This window comes from Haliotis cracherodii, unplaced genomic scaffold, assembly GCF_022045235.1.
Source record: "Haliotis cracherodii isolate W230 unplaced genomic scaffold, xgHalCrac1.p SCAF_11, whole genome shotgun sequence".
Taxonomy (NCBI): domain Eukaryota; kingdom Metazoa; phylum Mollusca; class Gastropoda; order Lepetellida; family Haliotidae; genus Haliotis; species Haliotis cracherodii.
In genome coordinates, this window is record NW_027266266.1 from 17,075,539 (window position 1) to 17,098,444 (window position 22,906).

Here is a 22,906-nt window from a genome sequence, read left to right on the forward strand (position 1 = left end):
CAATCCCGCGTACTGTGGAAAGTGTACACGCCATTTTGTAAAAGTGGGTCACAGGTAGTGATGTCATACGTCAACATTGTTGTACATATTTGGCTTATTTCTTTGAGGTGAAGGTCCTTGAATGAGAGTGCACACGATCACTGTATCATGCTGTTTACAGTTTCAGTTATGGTGCATATGTTGCAAGTCTTTTATACATTTTTTCACACAATTAATTTCACTTTGGATATTTGTCAATGTTCAAAATGAAATCATACGTACATATAGGCCACAACATGTATGAACGAACTTTGATAATCTCCTGTCTGTTTGAACATTGTTTACATAACAATGTGATAGGTTTATAGTGTCGACTACGATATTTCTTTCCTTTGGACAAGTGTTACAAGATGAAGTGTAAATGTAACTGCAGCATGTATACGTATGTCTTGGGATGTGTAATAAGTCAATATTATAAGTTCATATAACCAATGTCCATGAATAGCCTTTTCATTTTATTTTATAACTAAAACTGAATATATTACTTTAACAAATTGGATAATATTTTTCGGTAAAATATATGCACATATTTCTGAAATGTCTTGGTCATGGATTTGTCTTTTATGTCGTTGGATACAGAGAACAGTGATATCTAACGATTCGCCAGGTGCGCGTTAGTCACAAATAATTTACGAATTATTCCTCTCGTTTTGCATTATATAATCAATGGTTTCATACTGTTTTCAATATTGTGATCACAGGATAGTAAACAGTTTACTTTATTTCTCCAGGAATTGTAAAATGTATAAAAATAAAATCCATGCCAGGTACCGGCCGTTGGTTCAAACGTATACGATTATCCTGATAATTCTATACCAATAGAGCTTTCTTTGCATCTTTTATTGTGTAAGAAAAAATAACATAAAAATGAACAAATATATGTCCAATATTGAATATAATTTTGGTTGTTTTGAAATATTCTTTTGAGAATTTCATTACGTAAATTGATGCCAAACAGGTGCGTGTCTTGTCCAATTAAGATACACGATAAACTATCTAATTGTTTACATATTTAAGACATTATTTACTTGGTGAGAGCAGTCATTGTATGTTGTGTCGAAAAAGCGTCAAATTCCGTTCCACACATCGAGATTTTCTATAACATGAACGAAAATTAGGGGTGATATATATAAATCAAAATACCAGCGTCGTCTTTTTCCGACGTTATCAAAGACATAAAACCAGCAATGACGTCAAAAGGAATGGTGTTATTTTTAGGGTATTTCATAACATTGATGATAAGGCTTGTGCTCCATTAATAATGATGCAACATTAGTCAAATTACACTTACACAATCAGGAGAATGTTGGAATCTAAGGACTAAGTTATAGGTTAGATAAGGCCATCCATTTCTCTTTTACCTCCTATTTATGAAGTACGATTTCATCATTTCTTATGGGTATATTTTATAACTAAACGTGTACAGTTTCAATATCGATATTTGTGTTGGAATAGTTTGGTTCCTCCTGAACAAAACACCACGAAAATATATTGTCCTTACCCACAGCTAATTCTTACCAAGTGACCTGAGTTACAACAAACTAGAGCTAAGCATAGCGGAATTATGCCCCCTTTTCTCTGTACGTGTGTAACCTCTCTGTCACCTTTTCACGTCATAGAGAAAAATCAGTTTTCGTCATTTACGGCATGCTATTTTTGGAATTGAATGTATGTCGTTATACATACGCATATAACTCCATTTGATATGTAGTTATGTCGTTTAGATATTAGGCAGTATTTTGTTCGCTCACAGTTTCCGTAGGGCTTCTTAATAAAAAAATTGTCGCACAGTACTTTTATCGGTGTACGATAAAAAGCGGAGAAATTTACTGTTTTTCAACGCAGAATAAATTCTCGGACAACACTTAGGAGTGTCTGTTTTTAAAACCGGTTTGATATTTACAGTTAAATTTACACCATCAAATGGGAAATTTAATATTCTCCACCTCTGCGTAATTTTATAGCCAGAGGTAGCTCCAGTGCCGCGTGAGCGCAATTCTCGCACAACCTCCACTTTTCCGATCTTAGAGAAAATGTGGGTCAGAAAAAAAACCTCGGCATCCAGAGGGTTAACTCTGTACATTTCCTGGAAAGGACAACATACTAGTTTATCCAATCACATTCAATTAAAAGCACATTTAACACTCGTATCAAGTCGATTCATTCACTACCACAATGCCGACGCTGCCAAGAACATTTTCCTCGTCACCATAAGCTTTGTCTATTATTCATACTAAATTACTAGACAGAGAATTTAGGATACAATTACCAAATCTAAACAGTCGTCTGCAGTGAACACACGTCACTGCATAACGCTAAGGTCTGTTTGAATATTGAAAGAAAATGCTTTCGCATCAAAGAATATAGCCTCTGACTAACCTCTGCCTAATCCCGTTTCTGTCACAACAAAACTTGCTTTTGTGATACATCCCGAAAGCAACACGTCCTCCGGCAGCGTACACTGCCGATAATCTGATTGTCTATGACGTCAGCTGATTGTTGACGTATTTATTCTGTGATGTCATTACTTATGGGGACAAAATAAACAATGACGTTGCTTCATTGTTGACGTCACAGATTCCTGCTTAACGACATCACCACTGTATCCTAAACCGTTTGTGGACCCCTGTAATTATTTGGCAAGCGTCGCTCCTGATTATACGGGCCACTGAGACAGACACGGTCCCTTTATCAACCCAATAAGATGCTCTCTGTCATGAATTAGCACAGGTTGCAAACAAAATACACAATATTTACAGCAAAGAACGCACATCAAATCCTAGCAACGAAACCGAGCTCAGGTAGACCACTGGCGTTTTTACAGTAATACATGCGGGAGTATTTGGAAAGGACCCTCATACTTACAACTGAATTCTATTTAAAAACAATCTGAAGCATCGTTGCTCCTGTCGAGTAAATGAAGTGAACATTCTATAATATACACCAAATAACTTCCTTCAAGCAAATAGTTACCGATGGCACAACCGCGATCTCATGTTATAACTACGTCTGCGACTTGCTTATTTAATTTCCAAAAAAAGACTTACTAATTATACCTGTGTTAACCACACAACAGGATAGTTACAGAGGATAACAACAGAATGCTTTTCCTTACTGACTGCGACTTCAATACACCACATGAATGGATCCATCTGAACACCAACCTCAACACAAGTGATACTCTGCTTTTTACAACTACGCGATCATATTATGTGACGGCAACCAACAGTTACTACACAAATCCAAACGTTAACTCTGTACATTTCCTGGAAAGGGCAACATACTAGTTATCCAATCACATTCAATTAAAAGCACATTTAACGCTCGTAGCAAGCCCATTCATTCACTACCACAATGCCGACGCTGCCAAGAACATTTTCCTCGTCACCATAAGCTTTGTCTATTATTCATACTAAATTACTAGACAGAGGAATTAAGAATACACTCACCAAATCTAAACAGTCATCTGCAGTGAACACACGTCACTGGATAACGCTAAAGTCTGTTTGAATATTGAAAAAAATGCTTTCGCATCAAAGTATATAGCCTCTGACTTACCTCTGCCTGATCCCGTTCCTGTCACAACAAAACCTGCTTTTGTGATACACGCCGAAAGCAACACTTCCTCCGGCAGCGTACACTGCCATCTGATTGTCTATGACGTCAGCTGATTGTCGACGTATCTATTCTGTGATGTCATTACTTATGGGGACACAATAAACAATGACGTTGCTTCATTGTTGATGTCACAGATTCCTGCTTAACGACATCACCACTGTGTCTTAAACCGTTTGTGGACCACTGTAATTATTTGGCAAGCGTCGCTCCTGATTATACGAGCCACTGAGACAGACACGGTCCCTTTATCAACCCAATAAGATGCTCTCTCTCATGAATTAGCAGAGGTTGCAAACAAAATACACAATATTTACAGCAAAGAACGCACATCAAATCCTAGCAACGAAACCAAGCTCAGGTAGACCACTGGCGTTTTTACAGTAATACATGCGGGAGTATTTGGAAAGGACCCTCATACTTACAACTGAATTCTATTTAAAAACAATCTGAAGCATCGTTGCACCTGCCGAGTAAATGAAGTGAACATTCTATAATATACACCAAATAACTTCCTTCATGCAAATAGTTACCGATGGCACAAACGCGGTCTCATGTTTTAACTACGTCTGCGACTTGCTTATTGAATTTCCAAAAGAAGACTTACTAATTATACCTGTGTTAACCACACAACAGGATAGTTACAGAGGATAACAACAGAATGCTTTTCCTTACTGACTGCGACTTCAATACACCACATGAATGGATCCATCTGAACACCAACCTCAACACAAGTGATATTCTCCTTTTTACAACTACGCGATCATATTATGTGACGGCAACCAACAGTTACTACACAAATCCGAACCTTAACTCTGTACATTTCCTGGAAAGGGCAACATACTAGTTATCCAATCACATTCAATTAAAAGCACATTTAACACTCGTAGCAAGCCCATTCATTCACTACCACAATGCCGACGCTGCCAAGAACATTTTCCTCGTCACCATAAGCTTTGTCTATTATTCATACTAAATTACTAGACAGAGGAATTAAGAATACAATCACCAAATCTAAACAGTCATCTGCAGTGAACACACGTCACTGCATAACGCGAAGGTCTGTTTGAATATTGAAAAAAATGCTTTCGCATCAAAGTATATAGCCTCTGACTTACCTCTGCCTGATCCCGTTCCTGTCACAACAAAACCTGCTTTTGTGATACATCCCGAAAGCAACACTTCCTCCGGCAGTGTACACTGCCGATAATCTGATTGTCTATGACGTCAGCTGATTGTTGACGTATCTATTCTGTGATGTCATTACTTATGGGGACACAATAAACAATGACGTTGCTTCATTGTTGACGTCACAGATTCCTGCTTAACGACATCACCACTGTATCCTAAACCGTTTGTGGACCCCTGTAATTATTTGGCAAGCGTCGCTCCTGATTATACGGGCCACTGAGACAGACACGGTCCCTTTATCAACCCAATAAGATGCTCTCTGTCATGAATTAGCACAGGTTGCAAACAAAATACACAATATTTACAGCAAAGAACGCACATCAAATCCTAGCAACGAAACCGAGCTCAGGTAGACCACTGGCGTTTTTACAGTAATACATGCGGGAGTATTTGGAAAGGACCCTCATACTTACAACTGAATTCTATTTAAAAACAATCTGAAGCATCGTTGCTCCTGTCGAGTAAATGAAGTGAACATTCTATAATATACACCAAATAACTTCCTTCAAGCAAATAGTTACCGATGGCACAACCGCGATCTCATGTTATAACTACGTCTGCGACTTGCTGATTTAATTTCCAAACAAAGACTTACTAATTATACCTGTGTTAACCATACAACAGGATAGTCACAGAGGATAACAACAGAATGCTTTTCCTTACTGACTGCGACTTCAATACACCACATGAATCGATCCATCTGAACACCAACCTCAACACAAGTGATACTCTCCTTTTTACAACTACGCGATCTCATCTAGGCACACACATTCAAGTCATATTATGTGACGGCAATCAACAGTCACTACACAAATCCGAACGTTAACTGTGTACATTTCCTGGAAAGGGCAACATACTAGTTATCCAATCACATTCAATTAAAAGCACATTTAACACTCGTAGCAAGCCCATTCATTTACTACCACAATGCCGACGCTGCCAAGAACATTTTCCTCGTCACCATAAGCTTTGTCTATTATTCATACTAAATTACTAGACAGAGAAATTAAGGATATAATCACGAAATCTAAACAGTCGTCTGCAGTGAATACACGTCACTGCATAACGCGAAGGTCTGTTTGAATATTGAAAAAAATGCTTTCGCATTAAAGAATATAGTCTCTGAGTTACCTCTGCCTAATCCGAACGTTAACTCTGTACTATTTCTGGAAAGGGCAACATACTAGTTATCCAATCATATTCAATTAAAAGCACATATATGTCCTTCCTCTACAACCCTCACTTTGAAGTCGAATAAAATTCAAAATACATCACCCACTCAACTACACTTTATAGTTTTGAATAAGGTGGGACACTCCCTGTTCTGTGATATCATCCACTGGCATTTTAGGCCAAGCAAAAGTACTGAACATGACCTCTTAAAATTAGGTACATCGTAAATGTCGCCATTTTTTACACATTACTAAATCACCACTCACGGCGTTATTTACAGCATGTTTTGAAATCTAAATTTCGGATATTTACTCGGAGAAATGAATTTCAAAAATAGCATATTAGCTATCACGGGTATCTGTCTTTTATGAAATCACCAATGATCATTCCAAAACGTCTCCGATAACCCTTGAATCGTTTAGAATGTTTTGGGAAAAACGAAAACACAAACGCCGAAGTGAACTTTCCGCCATATTGGATAGTGTTTACAAAATCACGTTTCAGGTACACCGGTTATGAGACGCCTGTAACATCACGTATATTTCAAACTTATCTGCGATACCTACATCCTTGAATTCCTCATACATTTTAGAATCAAATGACCAGTGGTCTTTGTCACCAATACAAAGTGGCTAGATGAAATCAAGCAAAATAAGTAAGGTGTGAAAACGAACGCTGTGCTCGAAAAACTGCACATGGTTGAAATGTAAACAAAGCAAAATTCAGATTTTACACCGTGTAGCATATTCTCCTATTTTGAGCTATCCATTCGTCTATTCGTTCAAGATATTGACTCAACATTTTCAGAATATGCATGGGAAGAGAATCGTAGGAAGAATTAGGGAATTTTAAATAGATACATTGCAATGATTTGATATTTTCAACAGAAGTCAAAGTTACCGTTCTGGTTGACGCCATGACTGACGCAAAATCACGCACAACGACAACGGTATTTATCGGAATTTCTGACTATTTCCGTTTGATTCAATGAAAATTATGACAACAAATAACAGTACATAGATTGTCAGAATGTTTCTGATTACTTACATGTCACATTTATGTTGATACGATCCCTGAATCAACGAAAGTCCCCTCGTACAATCCCGCGTACTGTGGAAAGTGTACACGCCATTTTGTAAAAGTGGGTCACAGGTAGTGATGTCATACGTCAACATTGTTGTACATATTTGGCTTATTTCTTTGAGGTGAAGGTCCTTGAATGAGAGTGCACACGATCACTGTATCATGCTGTTTACAGTTTCAGTTATGGTGCATATGTTGCAAGTCTTTTATACATTTTTTCACACAATTAATTTCACTTTGGATATTTGTCAATGTTCAAAATGAAATCATACGTACATATAGGCCACAACATGTATGAACGAACTTTGATAATCTCCTGTCTGTTTGAACATTGTTTACATAACAATGTGATAGGTTTATAGTGTCGACTACGATATTTCTTTCCTTTGGACAAGTGTTACAAGATGAAGTGTAAATGTAACTGCAGCATGTATACGTATGTCTTGGGATGTGTAATAAGTCAATATTATAAGTTCATATAACCAATGTCCATGAATAGCCTTTTCATTTTATAACTAAAACTGAATATATTACTTTAACAAATTGGATAATATTTTTCGGTAAAATATATGCACATATTTCTGAAATGTCTTGGTCATGGATTTGTCTTTTATGTCGTTGGATACAGAGAACAGTGATATCTAACGATTCGCCAGGTGCGCGTTAGTCACAAATAATTTACGAATTATTCCTCTCGTTTTGCATTATATAATCAATGGTTTCATACTGTTTTCAATATTGTGATCACAGGATAGTAAACAGTTTACTTTATTTCTCCAGGAATTGTAAAATGTATAAAAATAAAATCCATGCCAGGTACCGGCCGTTGGTTCAAACGTATACGATTATCCTGATAATTCTATACCAATAGAGCTTTCTTTGCATCTTTTATTGTGTAAGAAAAAATAACATAAAAATGAACAAATATATGTCCAATATTGAATATAATTTTGGTTGTTTTGAAATATTCTTTTGAGAATTTCATTACGTAAATTGATGCCAAACAGGTGTGTGTCTTGTCCAATTAAGATACACGATAAACTATCTAATTGTTTACATATTTAAGACATTATTTACTTGGTGAGAGCAGTCATTGTATGTTGTGTCGAAAAAGCGTCAAATTCCGTTCCACACATCGAGATTTTCTATAACATGAACGAAAATTAGGGGTGATATATATAAATCAAAATACCAGCGTCGTCTTTTTCCGACGTTATCAAAGACATAAAACCAGCAATGACGTCAAAAGGAATGGTGTTATTTTTAGGGTATTTCATAACATTGATGATAAGGCTTGTGCTCCATTAATAATGATGCAACATTAGTCAAATTACACTTACACAATCAGGAGAATGTTGGAATCTAAGGACTAAGTTATAGGTTAGATAAGGCCATCCATTTCTCTTTTACCTCCTATTTATGAAGTACGATTTCATCATTTCTTATGGGTATATTTTATAACTAAACGTGTACAGTTTCAATATCGATATTTGTGTTGGAATAGTTTGGTTCCTCCTGAACAAAACACCACGAAAATATATTGTCCTTACCCACAGCTAATTCTTACCAAGTGACCTGAGTTACAACAAACTAGAGCTAAGCATAGCGGAATTATGCCCCCTTTTCTCTGTACGTGTGTAACCTCTCTGTCACCTTTTCACGTCATAGAGAAAAATCAGTTTTCGTCATTTACGGCATGCTATTTTTGGAATTGAATGTATGTCGTTATACATACGCATATAACTCCATTTGATATGTAGTTATGTCGTTTAGATATTAGGCAGTATTTTGTTCGCTCACAGTTTCCGTAGGGCTTCTTAATAAAAAAATTGTCGCACAGTACTTTTATCGGTGTACGATAAAAAGCGGAGAAATTTACTGTTTTTCAACGCAGAATAAATTCTCGGACAACACTTAGGAGTGTCTGTTTTTAAAACCGGTTTGATATTTACAGTTAAATTTACACCATCAAATGGGAAATTTAATATTCTCCACCTCTGCGTAATTTTATAGCCAGAGGTAGCTCCAGTGCCGCGTGAGCGCAATTCTCGCACAACCTCCACTTTTCCGATCTTAGAGAAAATGTGGGTCAGAAAAAAAACCTCGGCATCCAGAGGGTTAACTCTGTACATTTCCTGGAAAGGACAACATACCAGTTTATCCAATCACATTCAATTAAAAGCACATTTAACACTCGTATCAAGTCGATTCATTCACTACCACAATGCCGACGCTGCCAAGAACATTTTCCTCGTCACCATAAGCTTTGTCTATTATTCATACTAAATTACTAGACAGAGAATTTAGAATACAATCACCAAATCTAAACAGTCATCTGCAGTGAACACACGTCACTGCATAACGCTAAGGTTTGTTTGAATATTGAAAGAAAATGCTTTCGCATCAAAGAATATAGCCTCTGACTAACCTCTGCCTAATCCCGTTTCTGTCACAACAAAACTTGCTTTTGTGATACATCCCGAAAGCAACACGTCCTCCGGCAGCGTACACTGCCGATAATCTGATTGTCTATGACGTCAGCTGATTGTTGACGTATTTATTCTGTGATGTCATTACTTATGGGGACAAAATAAACAATGACGTTGCTTCATTGTTGACGTCACAGCGCTCAGTTCCAAATTATAATAAAGAGGTATCTATTCTACAGTGGGACTACATCAAATTTCAAAACACAGTAAGTTTATCTCCATTCTACCATGACTGCAACTACGCTTTGAAAACGGCGCTCTCTTGCAACGCGCAATAACACAGGTGCACAGGTCCGCGATCTTAGAACATTCCGAAAAGTGGTCACAGGTAGTTATATATGTAACAAATATTACTAAAGTTCAAGATTAAAAAACACCAAAGTCGCGAGTAGTTCATAATAAGTGTTCAAACACATAGTTTTTCAAACGAAGTTGACAAATAACACTCCTAACTTAATCCAAAGAAAGATGTTTTAATTTCTATCACACTGTTGAACACTGTGGACTTGGCTGTCGTTTCTCGGAAATTTGTGAGAGAGGTCATTTCTTGGAAATCGAACATGCCATCATTTCTATTGTAGGGGTGACGGGTAATAGAAAAAGGTTTTAAAATGCTAAACGAATATATTTCTACAGCAAACTTTATGAATAAACATTCCTATATACATTTAACATGTCTAAGAGTTATTAGTTAGATAGCAATTACCCCCAGTAAACAAGAATAACATCATAGTAAATGCCTCTCTACCCCGAACTTGGATGTGGCAGAACTTGACCTAAATCACGGTTACCTCACAGCTGTCAATGGCTGACAATCATGTGTTTACATTAACTTGATCTAGTTAAAAGAAGCAAGATGACAACCCCGATCTATGATGTGGTTCAACATTTACCTGTAGATTTACTGGGATTGATCGAGCCTGCTTGTACATCCATATGCTTACTAATGGAACTGAGTATGACTGAACAGCCACTGTTTGGGCTGCAGACGAGCCGGATATTTTGAAACGAGGAATCTGCATGGTGTGACCTGTCAATTTCAAGATTTCACGGATCCAAAGCCAAATAGTGACAGAACTTAGACATCTGTGGTCCAGAAATAGTAGGTCGTGTATAATTTTCATAACTGTGCGTGTTCTGAAATGAATTTCATCAAGTATAATAAGCTGTCACTTCAGTTGGGACATTGTTTTCGTGGACTTCCGAAAGGGAGTGTGTTCTGATGCACTTTCAAATCCCCTCCTGCCAAATTCCAACGGTGGTGGTTGACGGAGTTGGTAATGGATATCGATCAGAAAAAGGTTTGTAAACACCATGTTGTCATGAATAAAATGTCTCAAACATATTTTATTATGTTTTATTTCACTTTCATTGTCGGTTGTTTCAATATGAAATTACCTGTTCGTGGGTTTCAGAAAAAGTTACCAAAAAATTAAAAAATGAACAATTATTATTTTCTAATTTTTTTTATTACTCTTTCACTTATTTTGAATGTGTGAATCTTTGAATTATACCTCCCCACCCTGAAATGAGAACCGTCCTAACGTGTCCCGGTTGTCACTGTACCATCTGCACTGCACTGCACTCTCAGTTATGGCTGCCAAAGAAATTGTTAACAGTAACGGAGGAAACCAGAAGACAACCCAGTGTGATGCTGTTCAACATTAACACGTTGACTAACTGTCCCAGCTGATGTAATGTTGTTTTTTTCAAACAATTTTTATAATGTTATATTTTACTTTCATTGTCGGTTGTTTCAATGAGGAAATAGCTTAAATTGTTCCGATTCTGGTCACCATAGAACATTTCTGTAGATCTAACAGTTTCATAAACATTTCATTTGTATGCAAAAGATATGCCTTCGTTAAATCTTTTAATGTCGTCATCTAAACAGTCAGGGTTGCGGCCCAGAACGCCCCAAACATCCGATATCAAACTACCGTATTTCCTCTGTTTGACACTATACGCCGTCTATTAATTTCGCGAGAGCCCTTGACTCGGCGTGTATTAGAGACCTGTCTAGCATTAGAGACCCAGCGTGTATTAGAGGAAATATAGATATGTTTTGGTGATAGATCGGCAGCCATTTTCTGTGAATCGATATGTAGGCTATCTATGTTTTCATACGCACGGTTTTTTTGTGAAATGGCTTACTATATTTGAATGGGGTTTCCGTAGCAAAAAGGAAATCTCATTTTAACCAATCAGAATCAAGCATTCATCAATTTCATGGTAGAATCCTGCTTGGCGACATCACCACTGTGTCCTAAACCGTTTGTGGACCCCTGCAATTATTTGGCAAGCGTCGCTCCTGATTATACGGGCCACTGAGACAGACACGGTCCCTTTATCAACCCAATAAGATGCTCCCTGTCATGAATAAGCACAGGTTGCAAACAAAATACACAAAATTTACAGCAAAGAACGCACATCAAATCCTAGCAACGAAACCAAGCTCAGGTAGACCACTGGCGTTTTTACAGTAATACATGCGGGAGTATTTGGAAAGGACCCTCATACTTACAACTGAATTCTATTTAAAAACAATCTGAAGCATCGTTGCACCTGCCGAGTAAATGAAGTGAACATTCTATAATATACACCAAATAACTTCCTTCAAGCAAATAGTTACTGATGGCACAAACGCGGTCTCATGTTATAACTACGTCTGCGACTTGCTTATTTAATTTCCAAACAAAGACTAACTAATTATACCTGTGTTAACCACACAACAGGATAGTTACGGAGGATGACAACATAATGCTTTTCCTTACTGACTGCGACTTCAATACACCACAGGAATCGATCCATCTGAACACCAACCTCAACACAAGTGATACTCTCGTTTTTACATCTACGCGATCTCATCTAGGCACACACATTCAAGTCATATTATGTGACGGCAATCCACAGTCACTACACAAATCCGAACGTTAACTCTGTACATTTCCTGGAAAGGACAACATACTAGTTTATCCAATCACATTCAATTAAAAGCACATTTAACACTCGTATCAAGTCGATTCATTCACTACCACAATGCCGACACTGCCAAGAACCTTTTTCTCGTCACCATAAGCTTTGTCTATTATTCATACTAAATTACTACACAGAGAATTTAGGATACAATCACCAAATCTAAACAGTCGTCTGCAGTGAACACACGTCACTGCATAACGCTAAGGTCTGTTTGAATATTGAAAGAAAATGCTTTCGCATCAAAGAATATAGCCTCTGACTAATCTCTGCCTAATCCCGTTTCTGTCACAACAAAACTTGCTTTTGTGATACATCCCGAAAGCAACACGTCCTCCGGCAGCGTACACTGCCGATAATCTGATTGTCTATGATGTCAGCTGATTGTTGACGTATTTATTCTGTGATGTCATTACTTATGGGGACAAAATAAACAATGACGTTGCTTCATTGTTGACGTCACAGCGCTCAGTTCCAAATTATAATAAAGAGGTATCTATTCTACAGTGGGACTACATCAAATTTCAAAACACAGTAAGTTTATCTCCATTCTACCATGACTGCAACTACGCTTTGAAAACGGCGCTCTCTTGCAACGCGCAATAACACAGGTGCACAGGTCCGCGATCTTAGAACATTCCGAAAAGTGGTCACAGGTAGTTATATATGTAACAAATATTACTAAAGTTCAAGATTAAAAAACACCAAAGTCGCGAGTAGTTCATAATAAGTGTTCAAACACATAGTTTTTCAAACGAAGTTGACAAATAACACTCCTAACTTAATCCAAAGAAAGATGTTTTAATTTCTATCACACTGTTGAACACTGTGGACTTGGCTGTCGTTTCTCGGAAATTTGTGAGAGAGGTCATTTCTTGGAAATCGAACATGCCATCATTTCTATTGTAGGGGTGACGGGTAATAGAAAAAGGTTTTAAAATGCTAAACGAATATATTTCTACAGCAAACTTTATGAATAAACATTCCTATATACATTTAACATGTCTAAGAGTTATTAGTTAGATAGCAATTACCCCCAGTAAACAAGAATAACATCATAGTAAATGCCTCTCTACCCCGAACTTGGATGTGGCAGAACTTGACCTAAATCACGGTTACCTCACAGCTGTCAATGGCTGACAATCATGTGTTTACATTAACTTGATCTAGTTAAAAGAAGCAAGATGACAACCCCGATCTATGATGTGGTTCAACATTTACCTGTAGATTTACTGGGATTGATCGAGCCTGCTTGTACATCCATATGCTTACTAATGGAACTGAGTATGACTGAACAGCCACTGTTTGGGCTGCAGACGAGCCGGATATTTTGAAACGAGGAATCTGCATGGTGTGACCTGTCAATTTCAAGATTTCACGGATCCAAAGCCAAATAGTGACAGAACTTAGACATCTGTGGTCCAGAAATAGTAGGTCGTGTATAATTTTCATAACTGTGCGTGTTCTGAAATGAATTTCATCAAGTATAATAAGCTGTCACTTCAGTTGGGACATTGTTTTCGTGGACTTTCGAAAGGGAGTGTGTTCTGATGCACTTTCAAATCCCCTCCTGCCAAATTCCAACGGTGGTGGTTGACGGAGTTGGTAATGGATATCGATCAGAAAAAGGTTTGTAAACACCATGTTGTCATGAATAAAATGTCTCAAACATATTTTATTATGTTTTATTTCACTTTCATTGTCGGTTGTTTCAATATGAAATTACCTGTTCGTGGGTTTCAGAAAAAGTTACCAAAAAATTAAAAAATGAACAATTATTATTTTCTAATTTTTTTTATTACTCTTTCACTTATTTTGAATGTGTGAATCTTTGAATTATACCTCCCCACCCTGAAATGAGAACCGTCCTAACGTGTCCCGGTTGTCACTGTACCATCTGCACTGCACTGCACTCTCAGTTATGGCTGCCAAAGAAATTGTTAACAGTAACGGAGGAAACCAGAAGACAACCCAGTGTGATGCTGTTCAACATTAACACGTTGACTAACTGTCCCAGCTGATGTAATGTTGTTTTTTTCAAACAATTTTTATAATGTTATATTTTACTTTCATTGTCGGTTGTTTCAATGAGGAAATAGCTTAAATTGTTCCGATTCTGGTCACCATAGAACATTTCTGTAGATCTAACAGTTTCATAAACATTTCATTTGTATGCAAAAGATATGCCTTCGTTAAATCTTTTAATGTCGTCATCGAAGCAGTCAGGGTTGCGGCCCAGAACGCCCCAAACATCCGATATCAATTTATTAAACTACCGTATTTCCTCTGTTTGACACTATACGCCGTCTATTAATTTCGCGAGAGCCCTTGACTCGGCGTGTATTAGAGACCTGTCTAGCATTAGAGACCCAGCGTGTATTAGAGGAAATATAGATATGTTTTGGTGATAGATCGGCAGCCATTTTCTGTGAATCGATATGTAGGCTATCTATGTTTTCATACGCACGGTTTTTTTGTGAAATGGCTTACTATATTTGAATGGGGTTTCCGTAGCAAAAAGGAAATCTCATTTTAACCAATCAGAATCAAGCATTCATCAATTTCATGGTAGAATCCTGCTTGGCGACATCACCACTGTGTCCTAAACCGTTTGTGGACCCCTGCAATTATTTGGCAAGCGTCGCTCCTGATTATACGGGCCACTGAGACAGACACGGTCCCTTTATCAACCCAATAAGATGCTCCCTGTCATGAATAAGCACAGGTTGCAAACAAAATACACAAAATTTACAGCAAAGAACGCACATCAAATCCTAGCAACGAAACCAAGCTCAGGTAGACCACTGGCGTTTTTACTGTAATACATGCGGGAGTATTTGGAAAGGACCCTCATACTTACAACTGAATTCTGTTTAAAAACAATCTGAAGCATCGTTGCACCTGCCGAGTAAATGAAGTGAACATTCTATAATATACACCAAATAACTTCCTTCAAGCAAATAGTTACTGATGGCACAAACGCGGTCTCATGTTATAACTACGTCTGCGACTTGCTTATTTAATTTCCAAACAAAGACTTACTAATTATACCATCTGAACACCAACCTCAACACAAGTGATACTCTCGTTTTTACATCTACGCGATCTCATCTAGGCACACACATTCATGTCATATTATGTGACGGCAATCCACAGTCACTACACAAATCCGAACGTTAACTCTGTACATTTCCTGGAAAGGACAACATACTAGTTATCCAATCACATTCAATTAAAAGCACATTTAACACTCGTATCAAGCCCATTTATTCACCTCCACAATGCCGACACTGCCAACAACACTTTCCTCGTCACCATAAGCTTTGTCTATTATTCATACTAAATTACTAGACAGAGGAATTTAGAATACAATCACCAAATCTAAACAGTCGTCTGCAGTGAATGCATAACGCTAAGGTCTGTTTGAATATTGAAAGAAAATGCTTTCGCATCAAAGAATATAGCCTCTGACTTACCTCTGCCTGATCCCGTTCCTGTCACAACAAAACCTGCTTTTGTGATACATTCCGAAAGCAACACGTCCTCCGTCAGCGTACACTGCCGATAATCTGATTGTCTATGACGTCAGCTGATTGCCGACGTATTTATTCTGTGATGTCATTACTTATGGGGACACAATAAACAATGACGTTGCTTCATTGTTGACGTCACAGATTCCTGCTTGGCGACATCACCACTGTGTCCTAAACCGTTTGTGGACCCCTGTAATTATTTGGCAAGCGTCGCTCCTGATTATACGAGCCACTGAGACAGACACGGTCCCTTTATCAACCCAATAAGATGCTCTCTGTCATGAATAAGCACAGGTTGCAAACAAAATACACAAAATTTACAGCAAAGAACGCACATCAAATCCTAGCAACGAAACCAAGCTCAGGTAGACCACTGGCGTTTTTACTGTAATACATGCGGGAGTATTTGGAAAGGACCCTCATACTTACAACTGAATTCTATTTAAAAACAATCTGAAGCATCGTTGCACCTGCCGAGTAAATGAAGTGAACATTCTATAATATACACTAAATAACTTCCTTCAAGCAAATAGTTACTGATGGCACAAACGCGGTCTCATGTTATAACTACGTCTGCGACTTGCTGATTTAATTTCCAAACAAAGACTTACTAATTATACCATCTGAACACCAACCTCAACACAAGTGATACTCTCCTGTTTACAACTACGCGATCTCATCTAGGCACACATATTCAAGTCATATTATGTGACGGCAATCAACAGTCACTACACAAATCCGAACGTTAACTCTGTACATTTCCTGGAAAGGGCAACATACTAGTTATCCAATCACATTCAATTAAAAGCACATTTAACACTCGTATCAAGCCCATTCATTCACTACCACAATGCCGACACTGCCAACAACACTTTCCTTGTCACCATAAGCTTTGTCTATTATTCATACTAAATTACTAGACAGAGGAATTTAGAATACAATCACCAAATCTAAACAGTCGTCTGCAGTGAATGCATAACGCGAAGGTCTGTTTGAATATTGAAAGAAAATGCTTTCGCATCAAAGAATATAGCCTCTGACTAACCTCTGCCTAATCCCGTTTCTGTCACAACAAAACTTGCTTTTGTGATACATTCCGAAAGCAACACGTCCTCCGGCAGCGTACACTGCCGATAATCTGATTGTCTATGATGTCAGCTGATTGTTGACGTATCTATTCTGTGATGTCATTACTTATGGGGACACAATAAACAATGACGTTGCTTCATTGTTGACGTCACAGATTCCTGCTTGGCGACATCACCACTGTGTCCTAAACCGTTTGTGGACCCCTGTAATTATTTGGCAAGCGTCGCTCCTGATTATACGGGCCATTGAGACAGACACGGTCCCTTTATCAACCCAATAAGATGCTCTCTGTCATGAATAAGCACAGGTTGCAAACAAAATACACAAAATTTACAGCAAAGAACGCACATCAAATCCTAGCAACGAAACCAAGCTCAGGTAGACCACTGGCGTTTTTACAGTAATACATGCGGGAGTATTTGGAAAGGACCCTCATACTTACAACTGAATTCTATTTAAAAACAATCTGAAGCATCGTTGCACCTGCCGAGTAAATGAAGTGAACATTCTATAATATACACTAAATAACTTCCTTCAAGCAAATAGTTACTGATGGCACAAACGCGGTCTCATGTTATAACTACGTCTGCGACTTGCTTATTTAATTTCCAAACAAAGACTTACTAATAATACCTGTGTTAACCACACAACATGATAGTTACGGAGGATGACAACAGAATGCTTTTCCTTACTGAATGCGACTTCAGTACACCACAGGAATCGATCCATCTGAACACCAACCTCAACACAAGTGATACTCTCCTTTTTACAACTACGCGATCTCATCTAGGCACACACATTCATGTCATATTATGTGACGGCAACGAATAGTCACTACACAAATCCGAACGTTAACTCTGTACATTTCCTGGAAAGGGCAACATACTAGGAAAACTTTGGGTGTTCTTTAACTTTATTTGAGTGGTATATATCATATTAGCTCTTACGGAGTATCCTAAAGATACAGACACTGTCTACTCTAAGTCTAAATAGAAGTGTAAAACCCTTTACGTAATAAAAATACATTATGTTAAATTGTGTGGACTGATGCCGATTTATAGTGCTAGTCCACTGAGATACCATGCCACAGTTTAACCTGACTACCCCACTCAGAAACAGTATACTGACTCGGAGCCGATCAGTCCTTGTTTTAGCCCCTAATGCCAAGCGCCAGACAGGGTAACAACATGTGCCAATTTTTTACGTCTTTTGTGTTTCTTTTTGTGTGTGGCTGCTTGTACTAGTCCGGACTGATGCCGATTTATAGTGCTAGCACACTGAGATACCATGCCGCAGTTTAACATGAATACCCCACTCAGAAACAGTATACTGACTCCGAGCCGACCAGTCCTTGTTTTAGCCCCTTAATGCCGAGCGCCAGACGGGGTAACAACAAGTACCATCTTTTAACGTCATTTGATCGAACCCCGGACCTTCCGCTCTCCGGGCGGACGCTCTACCTCTAGACCACGGAAGCGGTCGACTATATCATAAGGATGTGTTTATAAATCACTTTCACAAACTGATAGTATCGGGTGCTCGGCACTAATCACAACCTCACACTGTAAAAAATGACTGAAAATTAAGTTTATATCAGTGAGCAATGTCCCCCTTTAACGAGAACTTTAATGAACATTTCTTCATCTGACATACCGTGAAACTCCACCCACGGTTGCTGGTGTTGGTTGTGACGTCATAAGGGGCGTGTCCTCCAGCCGCCCCCATCCACGTGGAACTACTTTGACCAAACATAATGGTGTCTGGGTTGGCTGCCAATTCCTTCAGGCGATTGTACAGAGCTACAGTCTCTGGGGTGGCCTTGTGGTCATTGGGTTGACTCAAAACAATTGGTAGCAGCACGAAGACAAAAAACACATACCTATAAATGAGATATATAAATGTTCAATACATATATAAAATATATTTTCCTGTCATATGTAGTGCTCGATATTCTAGGAAATGTAAAAGACAAACATTCAAAAAAGCCCTAGTTATTTTTTTATGTTTCTTTCAATAAAAACGTGGTGTCTGTAGCCCGCAGGAGACGCCACCCAATGAAATATTGTGTTGTTGATAAATGTGTTATGTAAACTTGAGATAAATTAATCAGAACATAATGTCTACATTTTCAATAAACGGTTCCATCACTTAAAATACAATATGTTCATTATCAGGTGACAAGTTGATAAAATAGTAGTATTTGTTTGACATTATGTTGGTATGAAGGCACGGGTGGCCCAGTCGTCTAAGGCGCCTCGATTCGCTGTGCAGAGTTGCGCCCCTTGGGCACGAAACCTATGATTGTGGGTTCGAATCCCGGTTCGAATTATGTTTCTAGGTTTGTCAGCACCATACCCGTGCTTGAACTTGAAAACTATTAAAAGAGGCGTTAAACTCAACCCACTCACTCATGTTGATATGCTTCTTGACAGTTTGTAAATAGATAAAAATGTCATCTTCATTGCAGCATTTACTAAAACTTAGATAAGGAAGAAATGATTATATTCGTCGTTTTCGCACTGATTTTACGAAATTCGTGCCAGAAAACGTGTATTCATACCTCGTTAAACCAAAAATAAACAGCCTAATTTTCATGAAATCAGTATAAAACATCCATATAGTAATATTTATATCTTATTTCATAATCAGCTGGCCGCAATACTGACTTACCTTGACATGTTGGTGTAGCACCCTGTCTCGAACGTTTATGTGGAGTGAGTGTAATGGTTCAAGTGACTGTTTTTGACCTGACATACATCTCTAAGCAAAACGTCAGCTGTTTATCTTCGGTTTGTTTAAAGGACATATAGTGCCTGTGCGTTTAGACTAAGCTTATATTAAGACGCACATACCTTCGTCCACTCCCAAAAGCGCCATACTATAGTTTTCCATCATATTTCTTTAGATAACCGTGTTTATAAATGTCTTTTTGGAGTTAACGTTATTGAACCGTTCACGTTATCAATATACTGATCCAACTGTTGGCTCGTTAAGCAAACTAAGTGGGTTTAGTGAGTGAGTATAGTTTTACGCCGCTTTTAGCAATATTCCAGCAATATCACGACGGGGGACACCAGAAATGGGCTTCACACATTGTACCCATTTCGGGAATCGAACTAGGGTCTTCGGCGTGACGAGCGAACGCTTTAACCAGTAGGCTACCCGGCCGCCCCAGTGGGTTTAGGGGCCAATCATTTAATATTCTATTGGTGTTTGGGGATGTGGGGTGGTTATAGGGTAGGGGGTGGTTTTGGTGGGGTGTGATTTTGTATAAAGCACAGATATTTTTTCAGCTACAGCTACAAAACCAGATATGATTTAAATTTAAGACTATGAACCTTATTTTAAAAAAAAGAGAAACACCTTTCAACAATGTCGGAAGCATAATTATACTTGTCAAGAATTTTAGGGGACAGTTTTGTTTCCTAACCCTTCATTGCTGGTTGTGAGGTGACGAAATTGGATCAGACCCGTGAAGATCCTGGTTAGACTAGGTCTTCAGTGAAGTTTATGGTTAGACTAGGTCTTCAGTGAAGATCCTGGTTAGACTAGGTCTGCAGTGAAGATCCTGGTTAGACTAGGTCTTCAGTGAAGATCCTGGTCAGACTAGGTCTTCAGTGAAGATTATGGTTAGACTAGGTCTGCAGTGAAGATTATAGTCAGACTAGGTCTTCAGTGAAGATTATGGTTAGACTAGGTCTTCAGTGAAGATTATGGTTAGACTAGGTCTTCAGTGAAGATTATGGTCAGACTAGGTCTTCAGTGAAGATTATGGTCAGACTAGGTCTTCAGTGAAGATCCTGGTTAGACTAGGTCTTCGGTGAAGATTATGGTTAGACTAGGCCTTCAGTGAAGATCCTGGTTAGACTAGGTCTTCAGTGAAGATCCTGGTTAGACTAGGTCTTCAGTGAAGATTATGGTTAGACTAGGTCTTCAGTGAAGATCCTGGTTAGACTAGGTCTGCAGTGAAGATCCTGGTTAGACTAGGTCTTCAGTGAAGATTATGGTTAGACTAGGTCTTCAGTGAAGATTATGGTTAGACTAGGTCTTCAGTGAAGATTATGGTTAGACTAGGTCTGCAGTGAAGATTATAGTCAGACTAGGTCTTCAGTGAAGATTATGGTTAGACTAGGTCTTCAGTGAAGATTATGGTTAGACTAGGTCTTCAGTGAAGATCCTGGTTAGACTAGGTCTTCAGTGAAGATTATGGTTAGACTAGGTCTTCAGTGAAGATCCTGGTTAGACTAGGTCTTCAGTGAAGATTATGGTTAGACTAGGTCTTCAGTGAAGATTATGGTCAGACTAGGTCTTCAGTGAAGATTATGGTCAGACTAGGTCTTCAGTGAAGATCCTGGTTAGACTAGGTCTTCGGTGAAGATCCTGGTTAGACTAGGCCTTCAGTGAAGATCCTGGTTAGACTAGGTCTTCAGTGATGATCCTGGTTAGACTAGGTCTGCAGTGGAGATCCTGGTTAGACCGTGATATAACTGGAATACTGTTAAAACCAACTTGGTTGCCTGAGACGTTTTTAAACGTTCGTTTATTTAGTCACTCATAACAAAAAAACAAATATACCTATTAAATACTGAAATAATGATCCACTTTAACACGTTGTTTACAGCTTCAGTGCCCTATTTATCTGCAAGCTTGCAGGCACGCGATAGAAAGATGTGTTTTCAAATGGTTCTTATATGTCACTGACAGACATTGCCTTCTCAACACATTTAGATATATTTAATGTTCTGACATATTTTAATCATGTCGATGATGTGTCGATATATTATATTATTTTAAATGTTTAGTCGGAACATCACTCTCACTCTCAAGATGATGATGATGATGATGATGATGATGAAAGTTGACAAAAGTATGTATTTCATCTGGCAACTATACCTATCTCATGAATAAGAGCTTTGCATGTTTCTTAAAAGACAAGATGATGATCAAATTGTTTAAGTAGGATTAAAAAATACCGGATACATGTACATATATACTCTCCTTGTAAATCATTTAAACTTATCTTTGTTCGTTCATTCATGTGAATTTTACATCTTCGGGAGAATTTGTTGAAGGGTTTAACTTGCAATATCATTGTCACGTCACATATGATTGGTTTAAAAACGGAAATCCCCGAAATGGTTGTCCAATCAAAACATCGTTCTCTTACCGCTGCGTTGATGTTTTTGACAGCATGGGAACACAACAGACATCGGCGAGAAAACGAGGTGAAGGTCACAGGACATACACATTGGCTGCATATAATAAGTTACACACTGTCGCGACATTGATGAGGTTTTGAGATGAGTGACATGTCCAGCACAAAGGAGATTTTCGAATAAAATTCAATGTGTGAACTGTCCGGTTTTCGTTCATAGAAATGCGGATAACACAAACTCAATACTTACTTGTGGTGATCATGTACGGTCGTGGAATATGAGATGTAGGGACATGTTTGCACTTCTGACGTATTTCCGATATGTGTCGTGAGATGAACTTCCTTATAGTGAATTTTGAGGTTTTATTAGACATATGCGTCTTAAATTCGTGCAAATAGTATATTGTCACTTTACTGAGGTAAAATGGGGTTTAAAGTGACTTTACGTCAACGTTGAAGTATGTTTTTAAATCATGCATGAAATGATTTCCCCACGTGTTGGTACATGCCCAATTCAAACCAAAACAATAGAGCTCTGCACAGCGATCACAATATACATATAT

General features: G+C 38.2%; 2 protein-coding genes across 2 annotated transcripts in view; one reads left to right on the top strand and one right to left on the bottom strand.

Annotated features, from left to right (window-relative positions):
- LOC139455475 (mannan endo-1,4-beta-mannosidase-like) overlaps positions 1–19,913 on the bottom strand; it is an 80,667-nt gene extending 60,754 nt beyond the window's left edge. Inside the window, exons 1-2 of the mRNA XM_071237025.1 lie at positions 19,859–19,913; positions 18,842–19,067 (exon numbers count right to left, since the gene is read on the bottom strand). Of these exons, the coding sequence (XP_071093126.1) occupies positions 18,842–19,067; positions 19,859–19,866 (234 nt within the window). The 5' untranslated portion in view covers positions 19,867–19,913. The remainder of the gene's footprint in view (positions 1–18,841; positions 19,068–19,858) is intronic.
- A 2,476-nt stretch (positions 19,914–22,389) lies between these two features.
- Positions 22,390–22,906, top strand: part of LOC139455476 (protein MTO1 homolog, mitochondrial-like) — a 191,453-nt gene continuing 190,936 nt past the window's right edge. Inside the window, exon 1 of the mRNA XM_071237026.1 lies at positions 22,390–22,413. The gene's annotated coding sequence lies outside the window, so the exon portion shown is untranslated. The remainder of the gene's footprint in view (positions 22,414–22,906) is intronic.